This window comes from Gopherus flavomarginatus, chromosome 10 (genome assembly GCF_025201925.1).
Source record: "Gopherus flavomarginatus isolate rGopFla2 chromosome 10, rGopFla2.mat.asm, whole genome shotgun sequence".
Taxonomy (NCBI): domain Eukaryota; kingdom Metazoa; phylum Chordata; order Testudines; family Testudinidae; genus Gopherus; species Gopherus flavomarginatus.
This window is the reverse complement of record NC_066626.1, coordinates 22,939,194-22,965,274: the sequence shown is the minus strand read 5'-3', so window position 1 is coordinate 22,965,274 and position 26,081 is coordinate 22,939,194. Positions and strand designations below refer to the sequence as shown.

The window sequence follows — 26,081 nt, the reverse complement described above, 5'->3', positions numbered from 1 at the left end:
TCTTTATAATATTTGGAAATACAAAACACTGCTTTGCAAATCCCACACTACAGGACACAAAACCATTAGAAAAAAAGTGAGAAGGGGCCATTTTGACATATGTTGATAGGAAATGTTTTTATAGAAAACACAGCAAATTTTACAGGATCCTACACAACCAAATTACAAGAATAATTACAGTCCAGCACTTTTATGTGCATTAAAATCATCATGGAAGAAGAACCCTACTACACCTCTACCCCAATATAACGCTGTCCTCGGGAGCCAAAAATATCTTACCACATTATAGGTGAAACCGTGTTATATCGAACTTGCTTTGATCCGCTGGAGCGTGCAGACTCCCCCCACCCCAAGTGCTGCTTTACCGCTTTATATCCAAATTTGTGTTATATTGGGTCGCGTTATATCGGGGTAAAGGTGTACTTTAAAATTTTAATGAGAGTATATTTCAGGATGGGGATGATTGCAAAGGTCATGGTATATGTTAAACTCATTTCTTTGTCAAGCCTTAATTTGGAAGAGTTTACCTTTTAAATGCCCTTGGCTCTGAAACTAGAGATTAACACTGTAAACTAGAACTTTCCAAAACCAATTACTATTTAGGAGTACAGACGCTCCCCCGGTTACTGAAGACCAGACTTACGCAAATCTGCACTTCTGGAAAAAGTTCCATAAGCTAGAAATAGGAGTCTGTTTTATTTTATTTTTTGCATAATGGTTGGAGATATATTTCCCACTTACGCAAAATTCGAGTTATGCAAGGCGTTCCAGAACGGAACGCTTGCATAAGTCAGGGAGTGTCTGTATATGTTTACATTTGATAGAAAGGTTATTACAAAAGCACACAAAACATTTGCTCAGCTGCAAAACAAACACATTGGTGGAAGGAGGCTAAAGGTCTACGCACTTGCAAACCGGAGGATCTTGTAGAGTTGTCACTTCAACTGAGATGATTCATTTCATGAAGCTGACGATTAACACCGTGCAGTTTAAGTTTTTTTCTCTCTCTCATGTATCCCCCGTTTTTAATCCTTATCTTCCATCCCCAGTACACAAACATTGTTATTATCACCTCCCACCTGTCTCTGCAACTATAATAACTCGGTGCTTCAGGAAGCAACATCTAGTTTTAATTGGGAAGGTGGGTGCTGGTTTCTGGTGCACCCGTTTATTGGAGGGAATATGGAGAAAGCTCCAGACCAGACTTCGAGTGTCTTCTGGGTAAAAGGTCAATCTCAGAACACTGAGATCCCGTAGGATTTTAACCAGATCAGACCACTGATCCATCTAAACTCCTACCCTGCGCCTCAGGAGAAAACCACCAACACACACAAGATCCAACACAAAACCAACTAATAATGCTCTTGGCAAATTATATAAGGTCACACATGATCCCAAATGCCACAGACGGTCATCTTACATCATCTATCCTGAAATATAAAATGTGATCACCTTCACTGTATTAATTTGGATAACTACACAGGTGGTATGCAGCTGTATAACTACACGAAATGAGTTAGTTCTTTTTAAAAACCCAGTCACAGTATAGATCTCAAATATCTCCTGCAAGAGTGAATCCCATCAGTAGACTATATGCTGCATAAAGTTATATTTCCATTTACTGGTCTAAATTTACTTTCAATAGGAACCAAGGTGTGGTGAAATTAAAGGGGTCAGAGGTATATGTATTCAAGTGAGAGAGAGAGAAATCCATTTTCGCAATGCCTTTCATAATTAAAACCACTAGTAAGAACATCAGTCCTGAGTGCTCCTCTCTGGCCAGATACATCTATCATTCTTTTCTAGACCTGGTCCATACCTCAGGAGCAACTGATTCCATGCAATAACTCTCTGAATGTTAACAACCATCTTACCTGGGGGTAACTTGAGTGACATCAGAGGGGTGAAGGACCCTACAGGTAGTGAACGTGAACGTGGAGTTTGTGGAGGAGAGACACTTTCCTGGATTTGAGGCTGCAATGCAGACAAAACACAGCCAATGAGGACAGAAAGCAAGAGAAAAGGACTCATTAAGGTAAGGTACTATTATTCCAGGATTTTTTGGGGGGTTTAAATAAAGACTAAAGAAGGAGAATTCCCCAAATATAAATATGTTCAATTGAAAAATATAGTTCTATTTTAAGAGACTTTCCATTCCTCACTTTAATTTTTTTCAGTGTAAGATGAAGTGAAATTGAGACTGCTCAATATTAGAGTTTCTGCTTCTTTAGAGGTGTATCTTGGACACTAGCAAGAGTGTTATATCTAGTGTTTTCAGTGCAGGACTGATCCTGGAATTCATTCCAGACACTGATGCAGACTCCTCCCATGACACATCAAGTCTCTCTGTGTCTTGGTTTACCCATGAGTAAAATAGGGGAGAGAAATACTTCTATGCCTCACAGGTGTGGTGAGGAATAGTTGCTGGATCTAGTTTAGTAAGGTGTCTAGTTGTCAAGTTGATGTGTCTAGCTGTCAAGTGCTCTTAAGATGGAGAGCACAATAAGTGATTATCTGATTTTTACTAAGTGTGCTTCAGTTAACATTGTATGACTACTGTCTTCCGGTACTTAGATGAAAAGACTTCCAGCAGGTTACCTCCCCAAACAAGTATAAAATGGAGCTCTGCAAAGAAGTTTGCCTTTAAGTTTCCCAGAGACAAATCCAGAAATCTCATATTTCTCAGTCAGAATCATATTTCTCAGTCACTTAAATCAGAAATCTCATATTTCTTAGTCCAGCAGCAGGCTACTGTATAGAAATTATGGACCAAGACACCCTGCTGCAGGCAAGTGTATCTCCTTATACCAACATTGAGGGAGAAATCACAGAGTGTTGAAATCAGCAACTTTATTCCTTTACCACAACCTTATTTCTTAATGCATCATTTTTTGAAACTTTACTAAATTCAGCGTTCAAAATACAGTACTTTTCCCAAAAGATTAAATTTCTTCCTGTCTGAAATTCTCTTTCATACCTTCTAGCAGGAAAATGCGAGTTGCCATGGTATAAAAAGTTTTAAATTTATCATCAGTATTTTTATTAGTTTTAAATAAGAAAATGTCAATTCTTTTTGACACAGTATTTGTTAAGAACATAGGAGTAGTTGGTTAAGAATTCAGTTTTCGGTCACATCCAAAACCAGCTTTTCCAGCAGCCGTATGCTCCATAACAGCACAGGCTTAGAGGGAGAATGCCACCTTCTGAATTGCCAGTCTTATACCCTGCAAAACCTTGATGTTCCTGGAGATTCCCCCAGCCAAGAACTGATGTGACTTACCTCTACTTAGCTTTAAAATCTGACTGGGGTAACGCACAATTTTATACAGCAATGAAAATATAAGCATCATACGGAAGCATCAAGAGTGGAATATAAACCACAGTAAGAGATATATGCAAAGTGAAACCATAAATATCCAGGATTCTTACCAGCAAGCGGTACTGTTGCTGAAGTAATAGGTGGCAGGAAGATCCCTGCCTCTGGCTTTGGCACTGCACGTTTCCCTTCCTCCAGAAAGGATTGTTGCACTTGAAATGTTATACCTCCTTCTCCTTCTTCCTCATCTTCCTCCAAGTCAGAGATGTGATAGACGGCATCCTCAGGTAACGGGGTAAAGCCTTTTGTGACAACACCTGGCCGTGGGTCGAGGATGGAACCTAGGTTGGGTTGAGCAAGCTGCTGCCAGTGGAACAGAGTCTGAGATCCTGATGAAGCAAAAAAAGGTGTAAGGGGATATTTCTGTTCCATTCTACTGAATCAAAGAGTGGCCAGAACAAAATACCAAACAACCTGACCAACTGAGGCTGTGAAGAATTACCAAGAGATTCAGAGAATTAAACAGGAATGCCTAGTACTGAAACAAGTTTGCTCCTACATTTGGGTCTCTTACCCCAAAGTACCAAGCTAGCAGATAATTGGCTTAAAAAAAACAACCGCTCTTTCTCCAAAGGCTTCTGATTCTTGAGCACCAACCCATTCCCAGAGCAACACTGATTTAATTACCAAATACACTGATTCCTCCATAAGCAAAGCACAACATTTCCTTCTGCTAGAGAGAGAAGGCAGATTATTCTCTTACCTTCGAGAGGTTTAACAATTTGTAATTTCTCTGGCAGGAGCGCACGGAGGCAGGGAGAGCCCGCAGACAAGTCAGCGAATTCTGACTTTGTACCCAAGGACAGACAACTCTCTGTTGGTGTGCAACAGTCACCAGCCTCTTCTTTCTGGTCAGCCAGCAAACGCATTTTACGCTCCCATTCCTCCTCAAAGAACTGCTTTTCACTCAGGTAGTTCTGCTGACGGAGGCAAAGTGTGTGCAGAGCTGTAGCTAAATCATTGTCTCCAGGGGTTCCAGGCTGGCCCAGCTTTTGGTTATTCCTTGGGGAAACATGAAATCAGAACAGGGAATTAAGACTAAATGTTTAAAGACTAAACATCACTACAGTAAACAGGAACCCAGATTGCATTTAGTTTTGGGACGAGGAAAAAAAGATGAAGTTGTTTTAAAGACTTCTATTTAATTGGTGTAGTCAGCATCACAATATCTTGGAAAGTCTCAGACTAAAAATCTACAGCCAAATTTGGGTGGAGGCAGCATTTCACTGCTTCATTATTTAGGAACAAAGACAACCAGTGCGTAAGATAACCTGTTTGCTTGCTCTTTCTCTGCAGTCACTGAATTTACTACATAAGGATGCTTATAATTTGTTGTATTGTTTGCTTGCTAACATTATCCTCTTCTGCCTTATATGCACCATTTAATCTCTCCCGCTTCAACCCTGATGCACAAAGCCACAGATATATATGACTTGCCAGCACAATAGGTGCAGATAGCACTAGCAGGTTTAGTATTAAATCAGGTCATCAGTGGAGGAAGCCTCTGGTTCACAATATCCCATGGGATGACATTGGGAAGTTGGAACATTTAGCAGTTAAGAGAATAAGGGAAATAGTCTCAGTCACACTGCAAAGTGAAAAAGCTGGTGAGAGAGAGCTATCTCCTCGAGTTTTGATGAGAGCAACAGGATTATAGTTCAGCACCGAGAATGACAATTCCTATGCATGCATACAGACTGCCTACCATCAATACAAGTAACCCAAAACCACACTAATACGTTGAGTCTCCTACTCTGAGATTTCCTTGGAGCTGCTCCTTTGGTTCAGATGTGCCTTGCTCTCCACTTGTTGTAGGCCAGACTGAAAGGGCTTTGCGGTCATGATAACACTTGAACAATTAGATCCAGGGATTGGTAGCAGGGCAGGAAATGAAGAAGAGCGACCACGTGCAACATTAGCAACCTTGACAGTATCAAATACCCGTTTCTGCTGAACCCTGAGAAAGGGAGAGAGAATAAATACACACAATCCCGTTCTCATCCTTATAGCAAGGAAATGACCAATGACCAATAACATTCTCAACAATGTTTTGGATGGGATACAGAAAAAAGCAGTTTCAGGCCATCACAAGACTTCTACCAGGCTATACAAGCCTAGTAAACAGTAAGGAATCAGAGCCCAGGAAGAGTGGAAATTGTCTGAGTGATGAAGTTGCTGAGGAGCACGCTCTCTCCTGCTGGAATAACCAATCTGTATGGGCTTGAAAGAACAAGAGGAGGTGGCATTAATACCACGCTGGAACTTTCAAGGTCAATAAAATGTTTTAGGGTCAGACCCTGCAGCCTTTAGTCCTGTGTAAAGGCTCCAGGAAAAGGCCGTCAAGATACTGGGAACTGATATCATTTCTCTTCAGTTCTAGTTTCCCTTACAGAAAATTGCCAGAGAATTTAATAGGGATGAAACCAATGTGGTAATATAGAAATCAGTTTAAAAACCTACAGAATTCGGGAATAATATCCCTTCAGTAGATTTGTTAGCCATCCCAGAGAACTCAATAGGAGGAGTATACATACTGTACTAAATACTGTATTAAACTCCATAAGATTGTTGAACATAAACTCAACACTAGAAAGGTGATTTTCTATTTAATTATACTGTACCTTTGTAAAAGGCACAGAATATCTAGATTCACCCACTCCCAGCAATTACCTGAACCTCATTGACATTAGTCTTAGCCCTGGCATTAGCATGACTAGCAACATGTTAAAAGAAGATGTGTGTGGGAAGGTGAAAGCTGAACTTACTTTTGTTTACTGAGAGCAGATTCTTCATCTAGAATCAGCTCCATCCGCATTGTCCCCTCAATCTCTGCTGCAAGGGAATCCTATAGGGAACAAAGCAAACAAATAAAACAAAACTGACATTCAAATGCTTTCCTCCATAAGTTTGGTAATAGACACCCAGTAAAAAACGCACGTTCTGCTCCATTATTATTATTAATTAGTGTCGGTACATAGTGCCCTAAAAGACACAGATAAAAGTCAGGTGCACATTAGAAAATGTTTCTGGCATAGCTCTACCAGTAAACTCTCCTTGTGTATATGCTGTTTATAGTAGCATAAAAGCGGTTTTGCATGTATAGCTTACATTGGCTCTCCAAGAGAAATAAGCTGCAATGGAAAAAACAGTTTTTGCAGTATACCTGCATCTATACCAGGGCTTTTGCAAATATAAAAATGTCACCAGAGAAAAATAAAATCACCTCCCTGATATTACTATATTGACAAAAGTTTCTAATGTAATCCTGGCCAAAGATACAGTTCCCCAAAAAGATTAATCTAAAAGAAACCAAAATTTACAATAAAAAGTTTTCCACTGGTCATTTACAACCATGTCAAGGCTATGCATTTTTTTATTGGTGCTCAGCACCGATTTTATAACAAGAAGATGGCAGAGTAGTATATCATGAAGATAAAATCATAGCAACACTGTGCATTATAAAAGTGTGATTACTTTCAGGAACAGTTTTGTTTTTTGTTTTTTTTTAAAGAAGAGAAGTTGTCAAGCTACTAAGGCAAGAGTCAGCAACCTTTCAGAAATGGTGAGCCGAGTCTTCATTTATTCATTCTAATTTAAGATTTCGCGAGCCAGTAATACATTTTAACGATTTTAGAAGGTGTCTTTCGATGAGTCTATAATATATAACTAAACTATGGTTGTATGTAAAGTAAATAAGGTTTTAAAATGTTTAAGAAGCTTCATTTAAAATTAAATTAAAATGCAGAGCCTCCTGGACTGGTGGCCAGGACCTGGGCAGTTTGAGTGCTACAGAAAATCAGCTAGCATGCCGCCTTCGGCATGCATACCATAGGTTACCTACCCCTGTAAGGTCTCACTAGCACTGCAAAAATTTACCAACTGAACTAGAGGCACTTATTTCTTGAATTTCCCTCAAGAAAACTTCTGAAATCTGCCATGCCCTGTTTGTAGCAGAACAGCCATTTAAAAGTTCAATTCATAGCATGTTTCTTTGGGGCTTCCACTGATATAACATGCTAGCAGTCTAGTCTCTAAACTATTTAGGTGTGGAGAGACTGGGTTCATAAGATACTGGTTCAAAAAATTAAAAAACCTGAAAGGCATTTGGATTTTGTAGTGATCAGCATGATATAAAACTGGGATCAACTTCTGAGGAGAAAGAAAGAAGGTGATGTAAGTGTTTGTGATAGAAGGTAAGGAAAGGGAAGTGTGGAACACACATGCAGAGTACATTTTTAAAATCTCTTTATAGTGAATAAATGGCCCAAATGCAGTGAGGTTAAAAGATCACTTCTGATCTTAGAAATCAGAAACAGAAAAGATTAGCTCATCCTATCCATCCCTCTGACACCTGCAGGATTGTTTTCTTCGGCATTCTACTCATAAGAACAAACAATTATGGTTTTGCCCTTGTGATTCCATGTCACTAAAGGCTGTCGATAGTATTACAGCCCTACAATGTAACAGTGTGGATACACCACGCTAAGAGAAAGCTCAAGATTCATTACCAAAGGAAATGCCCCACATGACTGGGGGCGGCAGAGATGTGCAGCAGGGCTGGCTCTGCTGCGCAGCTCCTTCACTTCTTCTTGTAATTCATGCAACAACCCTACACATTCTGCATTCTGATCCTGTAACTCATGCAGCTGCAACAAAAAACAGTGGTCATTAATGTGGCCAGCAGTCGGTAACAGAAGCAAAGACAGTACTACAATAACCAACAGAATTTACCCCAGGATAAATCTATACAGATGAATATCATTGCAATGCACTACTTATGTCTACAAAGAACAGAACAAAGAGCACTTCCCTACAAATTAGCAAGCTGCAATTCAGCCTAGATCACCAGAACTGTGCACATTCACTTGATATAGTCTTCATAACTGTCTGGAGCAGTAAGTTCTCTCTCCAGATACACCTTATCTATTTTGAGATTCATGTAGATTGTAAACACAGTCGGGATGAGTTATTAGAAGTACTCTGTTCTTTTCCTTCACCCTCTACCCACCATGAGGTTAACAAAACAAAACAAAAAAAAAAAAACCAAACAAAAAACCCAAACCAAACAAAACAAAATCCTTGTTCCCCTTCCCCTCCACCTTGCTCTTCTTCATCTCACCCTATTTCAAATGGATAAATAGAAGCCCTCAATACCTCTCCTGTCAGCTCTCTCTGGGCATCTTTGGAAGCTTGTAGGTGAAGTTTCAGCTCCTCCTTTTCAATCACATGCTGTAGGTACAAAAAGCAAAGCAAAATAGGATGTTCAGATTATTTCCTCCTTTTTTACCAATCAGAAAGTTGTTCCTCTCCAGAACATCCTCTGAAATAACCACACTCCTAAAACAGCAGCCTGTCTCTCAGCCTCTCCTTGCCCTACTGCATGCACGCACCTCTTTGAGTTTATGCTGAAGATCAACAATCTGAGACAAAAGGGTTGAGATCTCTTCCTGATAGTGAATCAGCTCTTCACTCTTTCCTGATAACTCTTCTGTCATTCTGGCAATTTGAGCATGTGTTTCCCCTAAAAACAGAGTAAAATATACATTCAGTACACAGCATTCCCTGATACACCCTTGGCAAAAGTGAACACTGTAGTCTTCAAAGGACAGTGAAATTCCTAAAGATTTAATTCAGGAGGTACAACAGTGGGAGCTTTGGATTGTCATTATGGTGAAAAGCACACGGGCCCTGAATGTCTGTGGTTAACCTCATGCCATCTGTGGTTGACCTCACCCAGTTTACCTTGCAGTAAAACCAAAGTGCCTTGTCTCCACGATGTTTTTACAGTGGGACAGCTAATGCATGTTAGGTATGTCAAGGTAAAACACACCTTTTTAAATCACTGAAGACATAGTTCATAACTTCTACCAACTCCTTCATTAAAGGGCATAGCTCACACCCTGCAAACACTCAAATGGGTCTTTAAAAAGGTGCAATAACCAATGCATGAGAAACCCAACCCTGCTCAGCCCAAAAGGGCTTGAAATAAAACATGGGGGTGATCCTTACTAACTAGAAACCAGAAAGGGGACAGAGATGCAGTTAGGCTTGTAACAGTGACATGAGGCAAGATACATTTAATTGTATATAAAGATTTCTGTAACCTTGGTTACATGATTCATTTTTATGGCAAATACAACATAGTGGGATAACAGTAAATCTATGCTGTGAAGAGATAAATTTATGTCTAAAATTAGGGGTAAAAATAATATACTAGAAAGAGTTGAAAAGATGTAGAATAGGAAAAACTTCGTAGTGTGCTTCCCCCCTGCTTTTTCTGTGTGTCATCTATGTAGGCTATAAACTCTTTGGGCGCAAGATCCATTTTATGAGTTTCTGAAGTGCCTAGCTCACCTTTGGATTCTATAAAGTTAAACAAGAGTTACATCCCTCTTATTGGTGGTACAGAGAAGTGGTATGTAGGACAGAATCTAGCTTCTAGGAGGATACAATAAAGCAAGTAGATGATCAGATGGGCATTAATCCAGAACACTTGACTGTTATTGAAAATGAGAGCTGGCAACAGTGCAGAGTTCTTTATAGGGATTACACAAAATAAGAATCTCACAAGATAAGCCTATCTTTCCAGTGGATATTGGAGGAGGCATAGATCAAATGAATACAGGTAAAAGTTTATAAACTATCAGATTACCCAATTACCAAAGAAACTGCATCAGAGTGTTTACTCGCATTTGTATAAGGATAGTGGAAGTTACATATCTGCAAGTAAGTGCAAAGGAACACATGCACTCTTGTAGAGATTTTACTGCAAATACAGTTGATTTTAATGCTCTATTATGCATTTATATCAGAGGGAGTTTGTGTGTGTTTATGGAGCTATGAACATTTAGAATGGGTATCCAGGAGGCTATATATTGATCAGTTCAATAGTCCCAAGAACAGGTGTCATCTACTATTCAGAATCACAGATGTGTCCTTTACATTGATATCTGGGGAGACTGAAAATCTGTCTGGCAGCTCTCATGGACACTTAGTTCTCTTTTTTAAGAGCTCAGGTCTGCAAGAGGGATTCAATTTTTGGCAAATATTTATTTTCTTCTTTTGCACAGCTATACTTTGGTCTCCAAACCAAAGCTCTGTGCCTAGTGATGCTGAAAGAAATAAGTGCTTGTAAACAGAATAATCATTCTGAACGGGTCAAGTAGGTAGATTTGAAACACTGTTCATGGAGATTTCTGAAACTCATATCTGAACCTGGGGATAGCCAAAACATTCTAAGCACCGTGTGATTAAGCACCTTTTCCCTGGTTCTACTATGAGATACAAACTTGATACTCACGGAGCTCTTTGACACAGTCACTGACCAACTCCCTCTCTTTCACTTCATATGTAATCGTTTCTGTCTTTAGATGACAAGCCTTCAAGAAAATTAAAGGGACATTAACATAAAAATTACACTTCCATCTGAAAACATTTCATCTGCAGAAATTACAAGTAATATGCAAGACTATTGTCAATGAAAGATTAGAAAACAAAATTTCCCCCGTTTTTTCCAATTTGATTATTTTGTGCATTTGACTGTACTTTCTGCTAAATTTATTTCACTACAGCTAGCTTCCCCTATTTGTGTGAGTTTTCATACAGAAACAGGAGAGAGGGCAGCAACTTAAACAAAAACAAACAGAAAATGTGGGTGTAAGAACATAAAATTTGGTAGGGGAACTCAGAAGCAGACACAGTACCTGGAACTAGACAACTTGAATTTACTGCAAATAGGTGTCCTCAAAACAGAGGAATCCTGCAGTCTGAAAACTGCAATGATATGTTAGTCACACCCACAAAGGCCTCAAAAACATTAAAAAAACTCTCAGAATACGGACAATACTTTCCTTTCTCCCATTCTTCACCTGCCTAGAATTGTAAGCTCTCTGGGCCAGAGGCTGTCTTGCTCTGTAAGTATGTACAATAGCAAGCATACAGAGATCTCCATTTTGGTTGGAGTGTCTGGGTGCCACCGGAATAAAAACAAAACCATCAATAATTGCCTCTCTCCATCAGAGAATATTTGTTTGGGACAATTTGCTGACAACTAATGCTGGCTTATCAGAAACCTCAGTGACTGGGTTTGAAGGTCTATTTCAGAGAAAGGAATTGCAGATAAAAACACTTCCACATAACATAATCACAATGAACTATAAATAGAACTTGGCATTTCTCATGAAATCAGGCCAACCAACAAGGAGCTCAATATGACAGAGTATATTTACAACAGATAAAGGAAATTATAAAACAAAAAAACAATAAAACATTAGAAAAGCCTCAGTTAAAAGGGCCTAGGCAAAATGGCAGGGTGAAAATTGAACCTATCTTTTAAGTGCCATATTTTTATTATTGGTTGGGCTAGTTGCACCATTTATTACTATAGTTACACTTCCCCCATTATAAGACCATTTCCAGTTGCTTATAACTTGGCCAAATTTTAACTGTTTGGGATGAAAATTTCAATGTCAGGTGTCTGCCTCAAGCAGATTATTTATTTATTTATTTAAATAGAAAAATTGAGTCAAAATAGTCCAGTCATTTCTGAGAAGGAGGTTAGGGGAAAATGCATTGTTTTGTTGCAGTTAAAAATAATTCTAGGGATCTTTTCTTTGAAAAGCTTTAGTGCTCCAATGCTTAGGACTAGGAGGCTTGAAATGTGGCAGTGGGTGGTGGTCTGTGTGTCAGGGATGTGCCTTTTGCCATCCCTGTGAAAGGCAGCCCATATTTGAACAAGATACAAACATTTGAAAAAATCAGTTCACACACTCTCAGCTGACACTTGCTAGGGCATGGCAGCTAGGGTTACCCCATTTCAAGTTCCCAAAGAGAGGCCACTGCCAGGGATGGGGATGGGGGAACTGGAGGGGGGGGATGTACTGAGAGAGAGTATTTGGGGGGTGCTGGAAGGGTGTGTGTGTACTGGGATGGGTTATTTGGGAGGTGTTGGAAGGAGTACCTGTGGCCTTGCACTCGAGGTTGGGGGCAGTGTTGCACTACCTGTCATGGTGGCAGGTGCAGGCCGGGAATGCAGCATCAGCCAGTGCCACCCTGCAGGCCTCTGCCCCTCCCGAGGGCAGGGAGTTAGGGCCTTGCCTTGTCCCCCTCCCAGCAGGCTTCTGAGACCCCACAGTGGGGCAGGCAGAGAGACACTTAGGGGCTCTGCTTACCTGGTGGGCTGGGCGGGATCCAGCAGCTGTGGATGAAGGGGAGGGATGCAGGGCGCAGAGATGGTTGTCCCAGACATTTTCTCTTATTTGAAAAATCTGCCCAGACAGAGGGCTTGTCTATACCTCCACGGTAAGTCAACCTAAGTTACGCTACTCCAGTTACGTGAATAACGTAACTGGAGTTGACGTAGCCTAGGTTGACTTACCATGTTGTCCACACCACATTGCGTCGATGGGAGACGCTCTCCCATCAACCCCCCTGACTTTTCTTGCAGTGGTGGATTACTGGAGTTGACCGGAGAGTGCTTTGCAATCAATTTAGTGGGTCGACACATGCTGCACTGATTGCAGCAGCACTGATCTACCGGTAAGCTTAGACTGGGCCGGAGGATCAAAAAAGATGTCATGTCCAGGAAAACCTGGATGTATTGTAACCCTAATCGCATCTAAAATCCCAGATGTTTCCATCTACACTAGGCATGCTTCCACATAGATGAGAGCAGGACTTTTCCTTGCATTGCAGCTTCCCCCAGCCTAGGACTGTGACCCTCTCAACAATCTGCCCAAGTCTGCTAGAATGGAACAGGGACTGGGAATGTACCAAAACCCTACTCTTAAAAAAGAGAAATGTGGCAGATTCCAACACACTGTTGGCTCACAGCATTGGCACCACCAACAGGACTGAGGGGCAGTGTGAGAGGAGAGGACAGGACAGCATGATCAACAAGCCTGCAAACTGAACACGACTTCCGGAGGACAACACCTGAAAGGCCAAACCTGCTGACCCATGAGAAGAAAGGTCCCCACAAGTAAAGCTGGAAAACCCTATGCCCTCAGATTTGTACTGGTGATGTGGGCACCACTGTCTGGGTTGCTGCAACTCTCTGAGGTGCACATTTTGGGAAAGGCAGGCTATCCATAAGACTTGTACTGCAGCGAGCAGAGTGACAATCAGAAAGAGAATGCCCTAGCAGTGCTGATAGAATACAAATTGCTCTCTCACAAACAACAAAAGGCTCTTCTTCTATTTCCTCCAATTGTTAGTCAAGCAAAGTAGGTTGGGAAAAGGAAGTGGCAAGAGACAGGGGACAAGGTGGCCAGAGGAAAGGAGGAGAAGACTTTTTCCCCCCTCTTTCCTCCTGCTTACAGCACGGAACCAAGATTTCAGTTCCCAAATACATGTAACTTCAGCCCCGTACTGACACAGACTTCTGAAAAGGATCGAATATTTTAAATGGAGGGATGGGGGCAACTTGGAATTTTAAAAATCATGCTATGCAAAGATATGATGTTGGTTTAAATACTGTACATGTTCTCTGTCTCCCTAAGCTATTCGAGGAATCACAGGGTCTCCATCTGCCAAAGCCTAGGTGTTTGATAGGGACTTTTAACATGTGAGACATTCCACAGGAAAGGGAATCCCAGACAGCAGAAGAGACTGATTTAAAGGAGGTGTGATTGAGTTAATTTTGGTTTCATGATTCAACATTTCTAATGTTCTCCTGTAAATTAGTCGCAATAGGGTTCTATGGCACAGAGCTAATTTTAAATCTGAGATTAATGACAACTTTCATAATGAGGCATAGTTGAGAGGTTTGTAGATAATACTGGTGATTGACTAGGGCTTAAGTACATGAAGGGGAAGTCATATAAAGGAGAAAAATAAGGCCTGCAAGAAGACCCAGTTCCCACATGCCCCAGGCCTCAAATTCTGCGACCTGACTAGGTTTTCTTGGGTGCAAACGCCCAAGCCTGTTGGGAACTACAGCCCTAGGGGTAAAACAAGATCCTCCGCTCACGCTAGTGATAATTGAGCACACCAAAACAAACATGTAACCTCAACTGCGCATCACAAACCTAAGCAACTGCATGATCCTCTTACTGCAGGGTTCCCCCATCCTCTAGTTCTACTAATCCCATGTTCATTATATTTTGTCTTAAAAATTGGGACTTGATCCTGCAAAAATTGAATACATGTGCAAAAATATAAGGATAAGAGTATTCTCATTTAAGTCAATGGGATCACTCGTGCATAAAGTGAAACGTGCAGAAATCTGTGCATGACTGGGGCTTTAAATTGTAATTTCCTGATCTAGAATACAGAATGACAAACAGTAACTACATAGTCAGACGTCAGCTCAACCGTATTACCAGAAGAGCACACCATCACACAATATTAGATCATACAAATCAGCAAGTCCTGCAGGCCAGTGTAATTCGGGTGGGTAGTTAAATGTGAATCTGTATTAGATCACATACTATAGGGAATTTGGGAACAGTTGGATGTAGCAACTTTGCACACTGGCAGAGATGACCCGTGTTTGCCAATAGTGTGTGTGGGGGGAAGCGAGGGCATCTGGCTTTTGCAGTGTTACTGAGCATGCTCTGTCCATGTGAGCATACTCAGTACAAGCGAAGCAGCATATCTGGAGGGTTGCATGACCCCACATGCCCCACCTCCCTGCCCATGCATTGCCTCTGCACACTGTATATTACAGAACTTTAAAGACAACTCAGAGTAAAGTGCCAAGTCTGAAGAATGCAGACCTGGAGTGAGATGGTGTAAATATAGTTCTTCTCAGGTACAGAAGTTACTCCAACGAGCATGGAGGCTGTTTTTCATAACACTATCCTGCAATGTTACATATGCGGTACATAATAAAAATGAAGCGTACCTTTGATCGGAGAGCCAGGTTCTCCTCCTCCAGTTCCCTGAGTTTGTCCTGCAAGACGTCCAGCTGCAACAGATCATGCGACAGGTTGAAGGAGTCATTGAATCGAAGTGGAGTAGAGCAGCTGGAGTCTGTGTCACTTTCCTCAGAAGCAATTGAAACAATACGAAGCAACGCATCTTTCTTCGATAGTTCATGCTGCAGTTGGTTAACCTATGTTTAAAAAGATAAGTATGTTTTGTAAACAAACCTAACATTGCAAAGTATTATACTATGTTATGTAGCTTTTGAATTCTCGGAACAAAACTTGGTCCAGTTTAAACTGAGGTAAAAACAACCCAAAATATTATGACAAGATCTTTATTTATTTTTGTGCTGGAAATTCAGGTTTTGTCTAGCTTTGAAGACTATGCTGCTATAGAGGAAGTGAAATTATGATGTCATAAGAGACTGGAACTAAGAACTTGTGTAAGAAAAACCAAGGGAACATAATTACAATGATCTCCAATATGATGAACGTCAGAAGCTGTAGCCTAGCTGGGGAGCCTGGGATGGGCTCCAGCTTCCAGCCTGGCCTGTGGGGCCTCAGGGGGAAGAGGAGAGGCAGGAGGCCAGGCCCGTCCACTTTCAAAAAAGTGGGAGGGCCATGGCCCCTTTGCCCCTCGGCCTCTCCTGGTCCAATGCCCCGGGTCATATCTTCAAAGTTAGGTGTGTGCAACCTTGCACTTCCAAGTTCTGGCACAAACACCTGATGTGAATCCACAAAATAAGTCTTTGAACATACATGTGGCCAGTTGTGAGCACACATTTGGAACCTGTATGCTGATCTGTGCTTGCAATTGTGCTCATTTCACTGAAAAATCTGGTCCTGGGATGCACTGGTCACATCAACAAGGGAAAAGTGTTTTTGATACAGTTTATAATCCTTTGCATGACCCAACAACCTCTTGGTTCCAACTATCAGTGAACACAGGGGGTGCATAGGAATTTACAGGGATCCCACGGTGAGGTATATGCATAATAGCTCACCAAAAGATGACATGTGGATCTCTACAGAGATCCAGTAGCCCACTGGTGGTGATAATAATTAAAATATATATATATATATATTTAAGGATACTATTTAAGGAGTTATGTATCTATACTGAAAATTATGTTCTTAAGGTTTTAGAGTTAAGGCATGTTACCAGGAGGTGACACACTTTGGACATGTTCCTTTCAGGGTGGAGCTTACAGACACTTATCTCCCTGTCTGGTCACATGTACCTCACAATGCAGGTCTATTTTCATACTGAGCCACAGGCAGGAGAAAAGATTGCAAAATCTATGAGAGGAAATTCACAGGAGAAAACAAGACAGCAGGGGGTGTCCTGTTTATGACTTAAAAAAAAATGTTAGGCTTGAATCTGTGGGTACAAAGAAACACACAGAATCCATCACCAAGGATGCAAGCTAACAGTGTCTTTGTCTTGTAAAGGAGGGTCACAGTCAGCCTGTCTGGAAATGCTGCAAGGATTCTGGGTGAGCAATATTCCACAAGAAGTGTGAGTATATTGTTAATTAGTCAAGGCTCTAGAATGTGAGTAATGATTTTGTTTTATAAGTGGGCTTGGCGGGATCAATTTTTATTTGTAACTTAAGTGCTGACTGATGATTTTAGCGCACATACATGACCCAACAAAAATATTTCCACTGATGATGACCAAAAGATATGGACAGGCAAAGAAAGAAAATGCTGCTTAAGAACTTATTAGAGTTTGATTAAAGGCTGTTTGCCTTGTATATTTTGACATATGCTATCAAATGATGAACTGTAGAGAGACATGGGGGCGTGCCAGGTCAAGAGGGGAGTGCCGGTGCTGCCGATGGCCAGTGGCGTTGGGGAGCTGACTGCAGGGAGGCACAAACAAGGCCTCTTCACACTAAGGACTGGTGGCAGCGAGGTGCTTACACAGCTCTGGGTATCCCTGGCAAGTGTCATACTTTGGTAACCATTTCATCCTTCATTAGTTCCTTTGTTGAGATAGCAGCACGTGAGATGGATTTGAGCAGCAGTGGAAAAAAAAATGTTACCCGAGACTGAATAAACATGGAAAGATGGATGTGCTTGGGTTTAAAGCATAAGATGGAGGCAGAATCTGGAAGAGATTCCAGGTCTCATGCTACAGACTTCTTCTGTGATCCCGAGCAAGTCACTCATCTCTTTGGCTGTTTCGTCATCTGTAAAATGGGAATAATACTTCCTACTTCACAAGGGTGTGGGAAGCTGAATTCATTGTTTATAAAAATATACTGAGTTTCTCGGATTCAGACATAGTAAGGTCAGAGGGGACCATTATGATCAGCTCAACTTCCTTGAAAACTATTCTAAGTGTGATGTATTATATTTACAAAACCAACATATCACATTCTCCTTAATGACCACTATACTGAATTTTCATAGTTGGATAGTGGAATGATGCACTTGACTGGAATACTTCAGTTTAAATAAATAAGTTTTTTAAAAAAAAAATCCCCCTGTGGCTGTAAATGCAATTACCTGCCTCTACACAGTAAAACAAAAAAACCTCACCCTTTACCCTAAATATTCCACATCTCTCTGTTCTAAAAATCACTCACTTGGTCAAAGGCTTGTCCCAGTTGTTCTTCTAGTACTTCATTCTGTTCTGTCAGAGCATGGTTCCGCTTAAGAAGGGCTTGTCCAATCCGAGCTGCTAGCTCCAGGTCCCGATCCCGCTGCTCACAAATACCAGGAAATAAATCTTTATTTTTGATCAGACTACATTTAAATTCAAACTAAATTTAAATTCAGCCTAATCTTCTGCCTCATTCACAAAGGCCAAATAATACAGGATGTGTCCCCAGCTCATTTTAAACTGCACTGACAGTGAACTACTGCAGCAATACATGCCAGTGCAGTGTTTCTCAAACTTTAACCATTTGGGATCTAGAATACACACTGGTTTCCTGACACGACACATCCATTCCCACAATCCTTTGCAACATCAGAGAACTGGGGTCACATTAAAAAAATAAATTTCGGGTGCTGGAATTTTTTATTATGGTCCTGGGTGGTTTGATGTGGGGACTTTATAGTCGCTATTGAGGCATCATTTTAAAGAGCTGTAGACATCAGTTCCACAGTCTCTGAAGCACAGCTTCCCTCGGAGTACAGCACAGGTCTGGGAATGGGAGAGGTATGAAGGGGACAGAGCAGAGGCTGCAGAAAGAGGAGAAGGGAGGGAGCATGTTGCTACCTTCCTCCTCCTTGTGGTCAGGGGCTCCCACTAGGTTTGCAGGATTTCGCTGTTATTTTGTTTCTCAGCTGGTGCAGTTCACAGGGCCCTCTCATGCTCCATGCCCTGCTGTTCGAGGAGTCCTGTGCTATCGTGCCTAACGACTGAAAGGCAAGAGGCATTTCCTTTTCTCCCTCTAAGTGACAATGCTCATTGGAGAAACAGTGCAGACAAGTGGGTGAAGGAAAGCTTGTATCCAAATGTATGGTTAGCGCACTACAAATTAATACAACAGTAAGTGGAGATGACTGTACCTCAGCTAACAGATGTGTCACCATGTCAACGTCATTGTAGGTTTTTGTCATTTGCTCCACTCTGTCTGTGCCGAGAACTGAAAACCAAATCCAGAAACATTCACTGCAGTAGTTTATACACAAGTAGAATACAAGCGGGGGTAGATGTAAAACTCGCATAGATTACCTAACCAGTATGCAACATAGGGATTTTTGAGAGGATTAACAAGCAGACTTAGAACATTTAGCTTAGGAAACACTGGAAAGTTTGAGGAAACCCATTTGAGGCAACACATATGAAGCTTGATCCAGGGAGGTGCAACTCCCAGTTAAGTCAGCTAAAGGTGAGGGAGTTCTGCCAGAACCTCTCAGAATTTGGCCCTTACTAAGGTAAATGGGGGGAAATCAATTTTCTGGATGAAGCCCAATTATTGAACGATCTGGTTTGCACTGCAATTGATTGCGGGAGGGGGCACTCTTGCATACCCCACGTGGCTGAGGATGTCTGTGGGCTTTACCCTTGAAACACAATGAAATCAAGGTGACTGTGTGGTAGCTACAAGCAGGAAGACAGAGAAACCTTACGGCACTAAGATTGCTGGGACTAATTCATGCAAGTCCCGTAATGTGTGTGTTTACAGGATTAAGTCCCAAGGTTACATGGGATAAGAGGAAAATATGCATCATTTGCATCTCCAGACAGCCTACTAGCGCAAACTCGTTGGAATGGTAAGCATGTCTTCTTTGGAAAGCTAATGTCTTAATGAGCTTTTAGATGCTGTTGAAAACTATTAAAAACAATAAGTATTACTGAGAAGTGAAACTGCACTTTCAAAATACTTTAAACACAGGGTTGAGTCAGGAAGAACTTCTAAAGACTAAAGAGGAATCAATGATTACAAGGATCAAAACTGAACATCAAAAACATGAAGTACCAGCGTCTGCTATCTCCTGTCCTTACAAGAAAAAGATGAAAATGGAAAAGAAACCTGAATTACCTTGTGCACATTTCTGAGATCCAGCCAAAGAGGAGGGGGGAAGTTCAACAACAGCTAGGATAGCAGAAAATGGAAGACAGAAAAAAAGGCAAGAGGAAAAGAGAAAAAGAATTAAAAGTTAAGGAAATAGATGAGTATGAATTTGTTTTTCAGTGACTATTGTTGATGCATGTATTTTATACATAAAATCATAATTTCACACTTCTTAAAACCTTCCAAAGGATCCTACAGCTCTTTACAAACAGTAATGAATTATGTTTTTAAAGTATCAGCTTATTATGTGATACAACCACCACCAGGGGAACTATGCCCTGCACTTGGAGGGGATGGGTATAGGTGGTGGCCTCCACTCACCAAAGCTTTTCTATTTATAGCTTTCATGATCCCAAGTCATAAAGGAAGCTGCAACACAATTAAAACAGCAATAGAAGTTTAACAGAGCCATGAAACTTTTCCATCAGACAAACATCTCTGTGAACCTGTGCTGAAACTACCTCCTTGCAAATGGTTTTTTTTCTATCAGCAGTCATACCCGCTTTCCTCAAGGCAGTTAGCCATTGCTTGATTTGCATTATGTAAGGGGCTTTAAACTAATATTTTTTTTATAAATCAAACTACACACATATAGAATATAGACTATGTCCATTCTGGGTCTCAGACTTAACTGTGACACAGGGTTGGAGTAAAGCAGATTTGGTATTCAGTCTGGAAGGAGTAATTATGCAGTGAATTGCAAAAGAGAGGAGAAAAGGAAAGAAGAGCAAAGGAGAACAAAGTTCCACTGAATTGTTTTCTAAAATACTAAAATGTTTTCTAAAAAGTGAAACAAACCAACCCCCTAAATCAAACATGTAGCTCAGCAGGCATTCTCTCCTCACCCCCAGATCTTTCAGTTGTGTGTGTGTGTGTGTGTGTGTGTGTGTGTGTGTGTGTGTGTGTGTGTGTGTGTGTGTGTGTGTGTGTGTGTGTGTGTGTGTGTGTTCTCATAATACTGGATATACAGCATATGTATCTTCCTGTGATCTTATTTTGTGCTTTATTCCTCCTTGCTTCTCTCTTTATATCGCCATGACTTCTAGTTCAAATACAACTATGCTTCCATAAGCATGTGTCAGCTAGCCTGAATTATGTTTTCCAAGTAATACATTTCTTTATTTACATACAGTAAATACTTATGGAATGACCAATGTATATATCATTGTTTCCAAATGATCCTATGACCATGTGAAATACACAAGAGCTCCTGTGCCTCTTTGTATGTACACATACACACACACTCATTTAGTCTGCAACCCACCATGTACATTACACATGACAAACCACTAGGAATCATTAAGATACAATAATGTCTTTAGCACATCCCTGTCCAAGGGACCCCCTACAAAAAAACAACCCCGAACAGGAAAACGAGGACTCCCTTGTGCAGCCCAAAGACATTTTTCTTTTCCCTGCACACTATAACTGCTTTGGACACATCACGTCAGACATATTTTCAAAGGCAAGTTCAGAGAAAAGCAGAACTCTCATTTAACCTCTTGTTTAAAAGCCTTTAAAATATCTTTGACAAAAATATTAACTAATTATTCACTTCCTGACAGAAATTATTAACAATTCACTGCAATCAGTACTTTTATTCTGTTTTATATTTTTTGGGGGGGAACTCTGAACTGATTGCAATGTAAATTACAAATTGTGTTTCTGAGCAAGACAGAATCAGAAAAGCTTCCTTATCAAATGCCAAATATTCACTATCTTATTAGCAAGATGTGCACTCGACAGGTGGGATTCGTTCTACCACTTTAACAAGAGTTACCTATACTTACTGAAAGGAGAAGAGACCCTGAAGCAGGGTAAGTCAATAGGCAGACTGCGGGCCAAATCCAGACTGCCAGATGCTTTTGAATAGACCCCAAAACCTTTTTATTTACTTATTGTTTTTGTCTCTGGAGTCTGGACCTTGACTATACCTTGACCAATAACTTTGGAACATGCCAAAAAATAATTGACTACCCCTGCTCCAAAGCCTCATTTTACTCACTAGTCTTGATGATTCAGGTGCCCACTCACACACAAGCTTCAGCCATTGCAGGTGGAAGGGCATAAACAGCTCTGTTTTGGTAGATGTTCCTACCATACCTCATTTTAACCAGATCTGGTTGGTGTCCTAATCAGTACTCACCCTTCTTAGTGAAGGTTTACATTCAGTACATGGCTACTATATCCAGGCCATCTTGGGATTTCCATCATGCCCACAAATACATATTACCCTGGTCACTAATAATTTATGGAGAGAGAATGGCTTTGGTGCTTTGCTCCATATTCTCAATATTTCCAGAAAGCTTAGGACCATGATCACATACAGTTTGTTACACTTTCCTCTCTCTCACACACTCACCTTGCATAGCAAATGCTGTAAGTAACTCTTCATTTTGATTAGTGTCCTTGTTATCTAGTGCCATGTTGCTGTCTCCATTCACATCCACAAAGTAGACTGAAGAAAGATGTTTTGTAGCAGAGGATTACTAAGCTAGTATCTCCTGTTGCAGCACAGAGCCTTCCTGCAGCTCACTGAAAGGCACTCTTCACAGTGTGTACTCAGTGGTTTATTAGAAAAAGATGCCTTCAGGCAGCAGTGGCCATAAAAAGGAGGAGCTTAACAGCAATAATCTAGGGTTTTCCCTTGATTAGGGTGTAACGCTATACAGACATTGGGAACTGGCCTGCATTATGCGCTTCAGAAGCTTTATCAATCATATTTTCTTTCCTATAAGCACAACACAAGTTTGGGGTTAAAGAATGATCAGAAATGAGCTGTGACAGAACTGTGGAAATCAAACCTAGCAAATGCTTAGATATTATGTAGCAGATTACACTTCAAAGATGTACTCATACTTTGCTTTCATAATATACATGTAACACAAAACACCCCTCAAGGATAGGATGATTGTAATCTAGTTTCACAGTTTTGGACCAATCTCTTTCCCCCAATTGCTCTAACATACAAAAGGGGCAAGGTGGGTGAGGTAATGTCTTTTATTGGACCAACATCCAGAAAGCAATTTATGTTTGCATTTCAGTGTGCTCGATTCTTTCCCACTGATATGTGATTAGACAAGGTATAGTTGGTTTCTACTAGGAATCACTTTGCACTGGATCAGTTGATTAAAGTAAATGGAATAATCCAAAGGGATTGTTCAATGTAAAGACCATCATTTTTCCTCTAACCACCTCCTTCAAACTCATTCTCTCTTCTGGTTTATGTCCAGACACACATATTTACGTCCTGCCCTGCACCCCCATACCCCCTAGCCCTCTGCCCTGACCTCCACGCACACTCACCATTCTGCCCTGCACCCCTCATACCCCCCAGCCCTCTTCCCTGACCCTTGAACCCAGTATTCCCCAATGCATTTGAAGTTTTAGAATTCCAGCCAGTAAACAATATCTTGTCTCAGATTTATCTGTGATGTTCACAGTGGACAAGGTATTACATTTACAGAGGGCTTGTCTGCACTGTAATGAGTTCTATGAGGGTCTGATTTTTAATGCATACTAATATGTTGCTATTCGGGGAGGAGTTTCTCGTCAAGGGGGAGAAGGTGATTTAGTAGGATCTGGACAAGGATCTTCCCTGCGATGGAGAAGAGGGCAATACCTCTGTAGTTCCTGGACAAAGATTTGTACCTTTCTTGAATATTGAAACAATGTTGGTGTTCTTAAAGTCAGATGGAATTTCTTCACAGATTGAGATTTTGTCAAGGAGTTTAGTAGGCTCTTTAGTAGGCTTTGCTGTTTAGTAGGCTCTCAAAGTTGTTTAATGGCTGCATTTTCCTTGAGGAGGATGGAGCCATTCTGGGAACGTAAAGGGGTTGAACATTTGGCCCATATATAGCTTCTCATGTCATTCTAGTCTACGAAACCCTGAATCTCAGAGGCCTTCTTTTGCCATCACTTAGTTTGGATGTCACTTAGCCTCCTTTGGACTTTGGCTTTCTGCAGGTAATAAGCCTCATGGTTTCATTGGTTAGAGGAATCATTTTGCCAGTTACAGAATGCAGTTCTTTTCTGTTGAATTAATGCTAGGATTTCCTCGTTGTTTTCGTCAAACGACTCTTGGTGCAGATGAGTGGAATATCCTATAGTTTCAGCACATGCACTGTGAATTGTGTGTTTAAGTTGATCCCAGTGCTCTTGAATGTCAATGATGTTATCAGGCAAATTAGAGAGTTTCTCAGACAGGTGTTGGTGGAACATCTTGCAGCTGGCTTGGTCCTGAAGTGCTTTGATGTTGTACAGCTTTCACTTAATCTTTGGGTGTTTGTGCTGTGGTGGAGTGAGCTGTAGGTACATGACTGATCTTACGAATCGATGGTCTGTCCAACAGTGATCTGTACCTCTCATGGCTCGTGTTATACAGACATCGGCTTAATCTTGAGCTCTGACTATAACATAGTCAAGGAGGTGGCAGTGTTTGGACCAAGGATATTTCCAAGTGGTCTTAAATTTGTTACTCTGCCTAAAGATGGTATTTGTGATGAGCAGATTATGCTCCACAGATTTGGCGAGAAAGAGAATACGAATGGGGTTTACATTTCCTACTCCTCCTTTGCCTATTTTGCTGCTCCAGAGTTGGGAGGCTCATCTGACTCTGGCATTGAAATCTCCCAGGAGGATGAAATTGTCTGCCTTACATGTGGCTGTGATGTTCTGCTTATAAGAAGGACACGGGATCTTTTTTTAAGGGGAAAGGCAATACACTGCGTTTATTGACGATACAACAATTAGCATATGCATTTAATTACACCACACACACACGCACATGTGATCACGGAGGAGCCAGTTCCACTGGTCATAACATGATGCACCGGGGAAGTCTTGGCATGTAGTAGTAGGATTTTATGTTTGTATTTTGTATAATTTAAAAGAAAGAATAAAAAATAACAACATAGTATGTATTAAATGTACTGGTGTATAATTTTATTATATTTTGCCAGCCACTCTTTTTTCGGTTTGATTTTGTTGTGCTGCCATTTATGGGTAGTTTTTGTTTGTTTTATTAGTTCGGTAATTTGTATTAACACAGATGCTTTTTGGCTTGCTTTTGGATTTAAAGCCATTGGCAGCCATTAGCAGCTCAGAGACTCTGTTTTAAAAAGGGACAATTAACTTTTACCAGAGTTTTAATTATTTTTTATTTTTAACTTTTGCTTTTAAATCACAGTGATTTGAAACAGAAAACACAACCTATTGTGGCTCCCTTTGGAGCCCTAACAGATTTTTAATTAAGTAGTATGGTATGTTTTATTGTATTTTTTAAAATATATATTGTACATGTTTTGGGGAAAATTCAATTTTTTTTATAGTTTAACTTTTATAACATTAGCCATATTAATTTTTATATAAGGTGTAACTGGTTTTTTTTGTGCTTACAGAGTTTTTATGTACCCTTATTAAAGTGACAGTTTAATTACACAGAGCCACCTTAAGGCTCAGTGTGGGACTTTTTTTTTTTTTTTAACTATAGCTTTTATTTGCTATTTTGTTACTAAAAAACAAATCCAGATTATTAGTTTTTTTTTTGGTTTTGACTGTCCTGCTGCAGCCATGACTTTGGTCTTTTCTAAAAAAAATATATTGAATTTATAAAGCATTAAAAGTACCTTAAGGGTTAAATGCTAAATACCAAAGCGAAACAACACTAGTTACCTATGTTTGGCAAAAAGTGGTTTTTGGTTTTGCAACTTTGAATGAAAGATTCAACTGGATTTTAGTAGTATGATTTAAAAACAAAACCAATTTGTTTTAAACCTACAAAACAAGAGTTTTACAAACCAGGAACGCTGGTTTAGGCTTTAAACACTCCACATATTTACACAATATATTTACACATACTTTTGATATTGTTTTAATTTTTATACAGCTGTACGTAGATTACATTTGTACATTTGGAGGCAGTTAAGTTTTAATAGAACCCTCCTCCCTTTTTTTTTTTTTTTTTTTCAAATTTGACTAAATTGCTTACAGTTAAATGATTTAAATTTGATTTTTTTTGCCTGCCTTATTTCTAGACATTCCTTTGGAAAAGGGCTCATTTTTTCTTAAGAATGGCTGCAAAGAAACCAAGATTTTTTTTTAAAATAACACTTTTATAATGTTTAAATTGCTTAATTTTTTTAGCCTTTGCAGTTAACTTTTTTTTTAAATTACTTGCTTATTTTTGAAGACATCTTTATTAACTTAGATTTTACTATTTTGAGTATTGTGTTAGGGATTTGAATTTTTTATGCTTATACTTACTTTATTTTATTTTTGCCATTATGCCCTCAGGGCTTTTAA

General features: G+C 40.2%; 1 protein-coding gene across 3 annotated transcripts in view; it reads right to left on the bottom strand.

Annotated features, from left to right (window-relative positions):
* TRAK2 (trafficking kinesin protein 2) overlaps positions 1–26,081 on the bottom strand; it is a 65,898-nt gene that overhangs the window by 5,087 nt on the left and 34,730 nt on the right. The window contains exons 4-16 of one of the 3 annotated variants that reach the window (XM_050916816.1): positions 22,141–22,236; positions 18,769–18,845; positions 17,838–17,954; positions 15,222–15,431; positions 10,677–10,755; positions 8,767–8,897; positions 8,531–8,605; positions 7,885–8,022; positions 6,142–6,221; positions 5,130–5,333; positions 4,080–4,378; positions 3,430–3,705; positions 1,875–1,974 (exon numbers count right to left, since the gene is read on the bottom strand). In XM_050916816.1, the coding sequence (XP_050772773.1) occupies positions 1,875–1,974; positions 3,430–3,705; positions 4,080–4,378; positions 5,130–5,333; positions 6,142–6,221; positions 7,885–8,022; positions 8,531–8,605; positions 8,767–8,897; positions 10,677–10,755; positions 15,222–15,431; positions 17,838–17,954; positions 18,769–18,845; positions 22,141–22,236 (1,882 nt within the window). Of the gene's footprint in view, positions 1–1,874; positions 1,975–3,429; positions 3,706–4,079; positions 4,379–5,129; positions 5,334–6,141; positions 6,222–7,884; positions 8,023–8,530; positions 8,606–8,766; positions 8,898–10,676; positions 10,756–15,221; positions 15,432–17,837; positions 17,955–18,768; positions 18,846–19,745; positions 19,800–22,140; positions 22,237–26,081 lie in introns of all 3 variants that reach the window. The other 2 variants (XM_050916817.1, XM_050916819.1) reach the window with 2 other exon arrangements.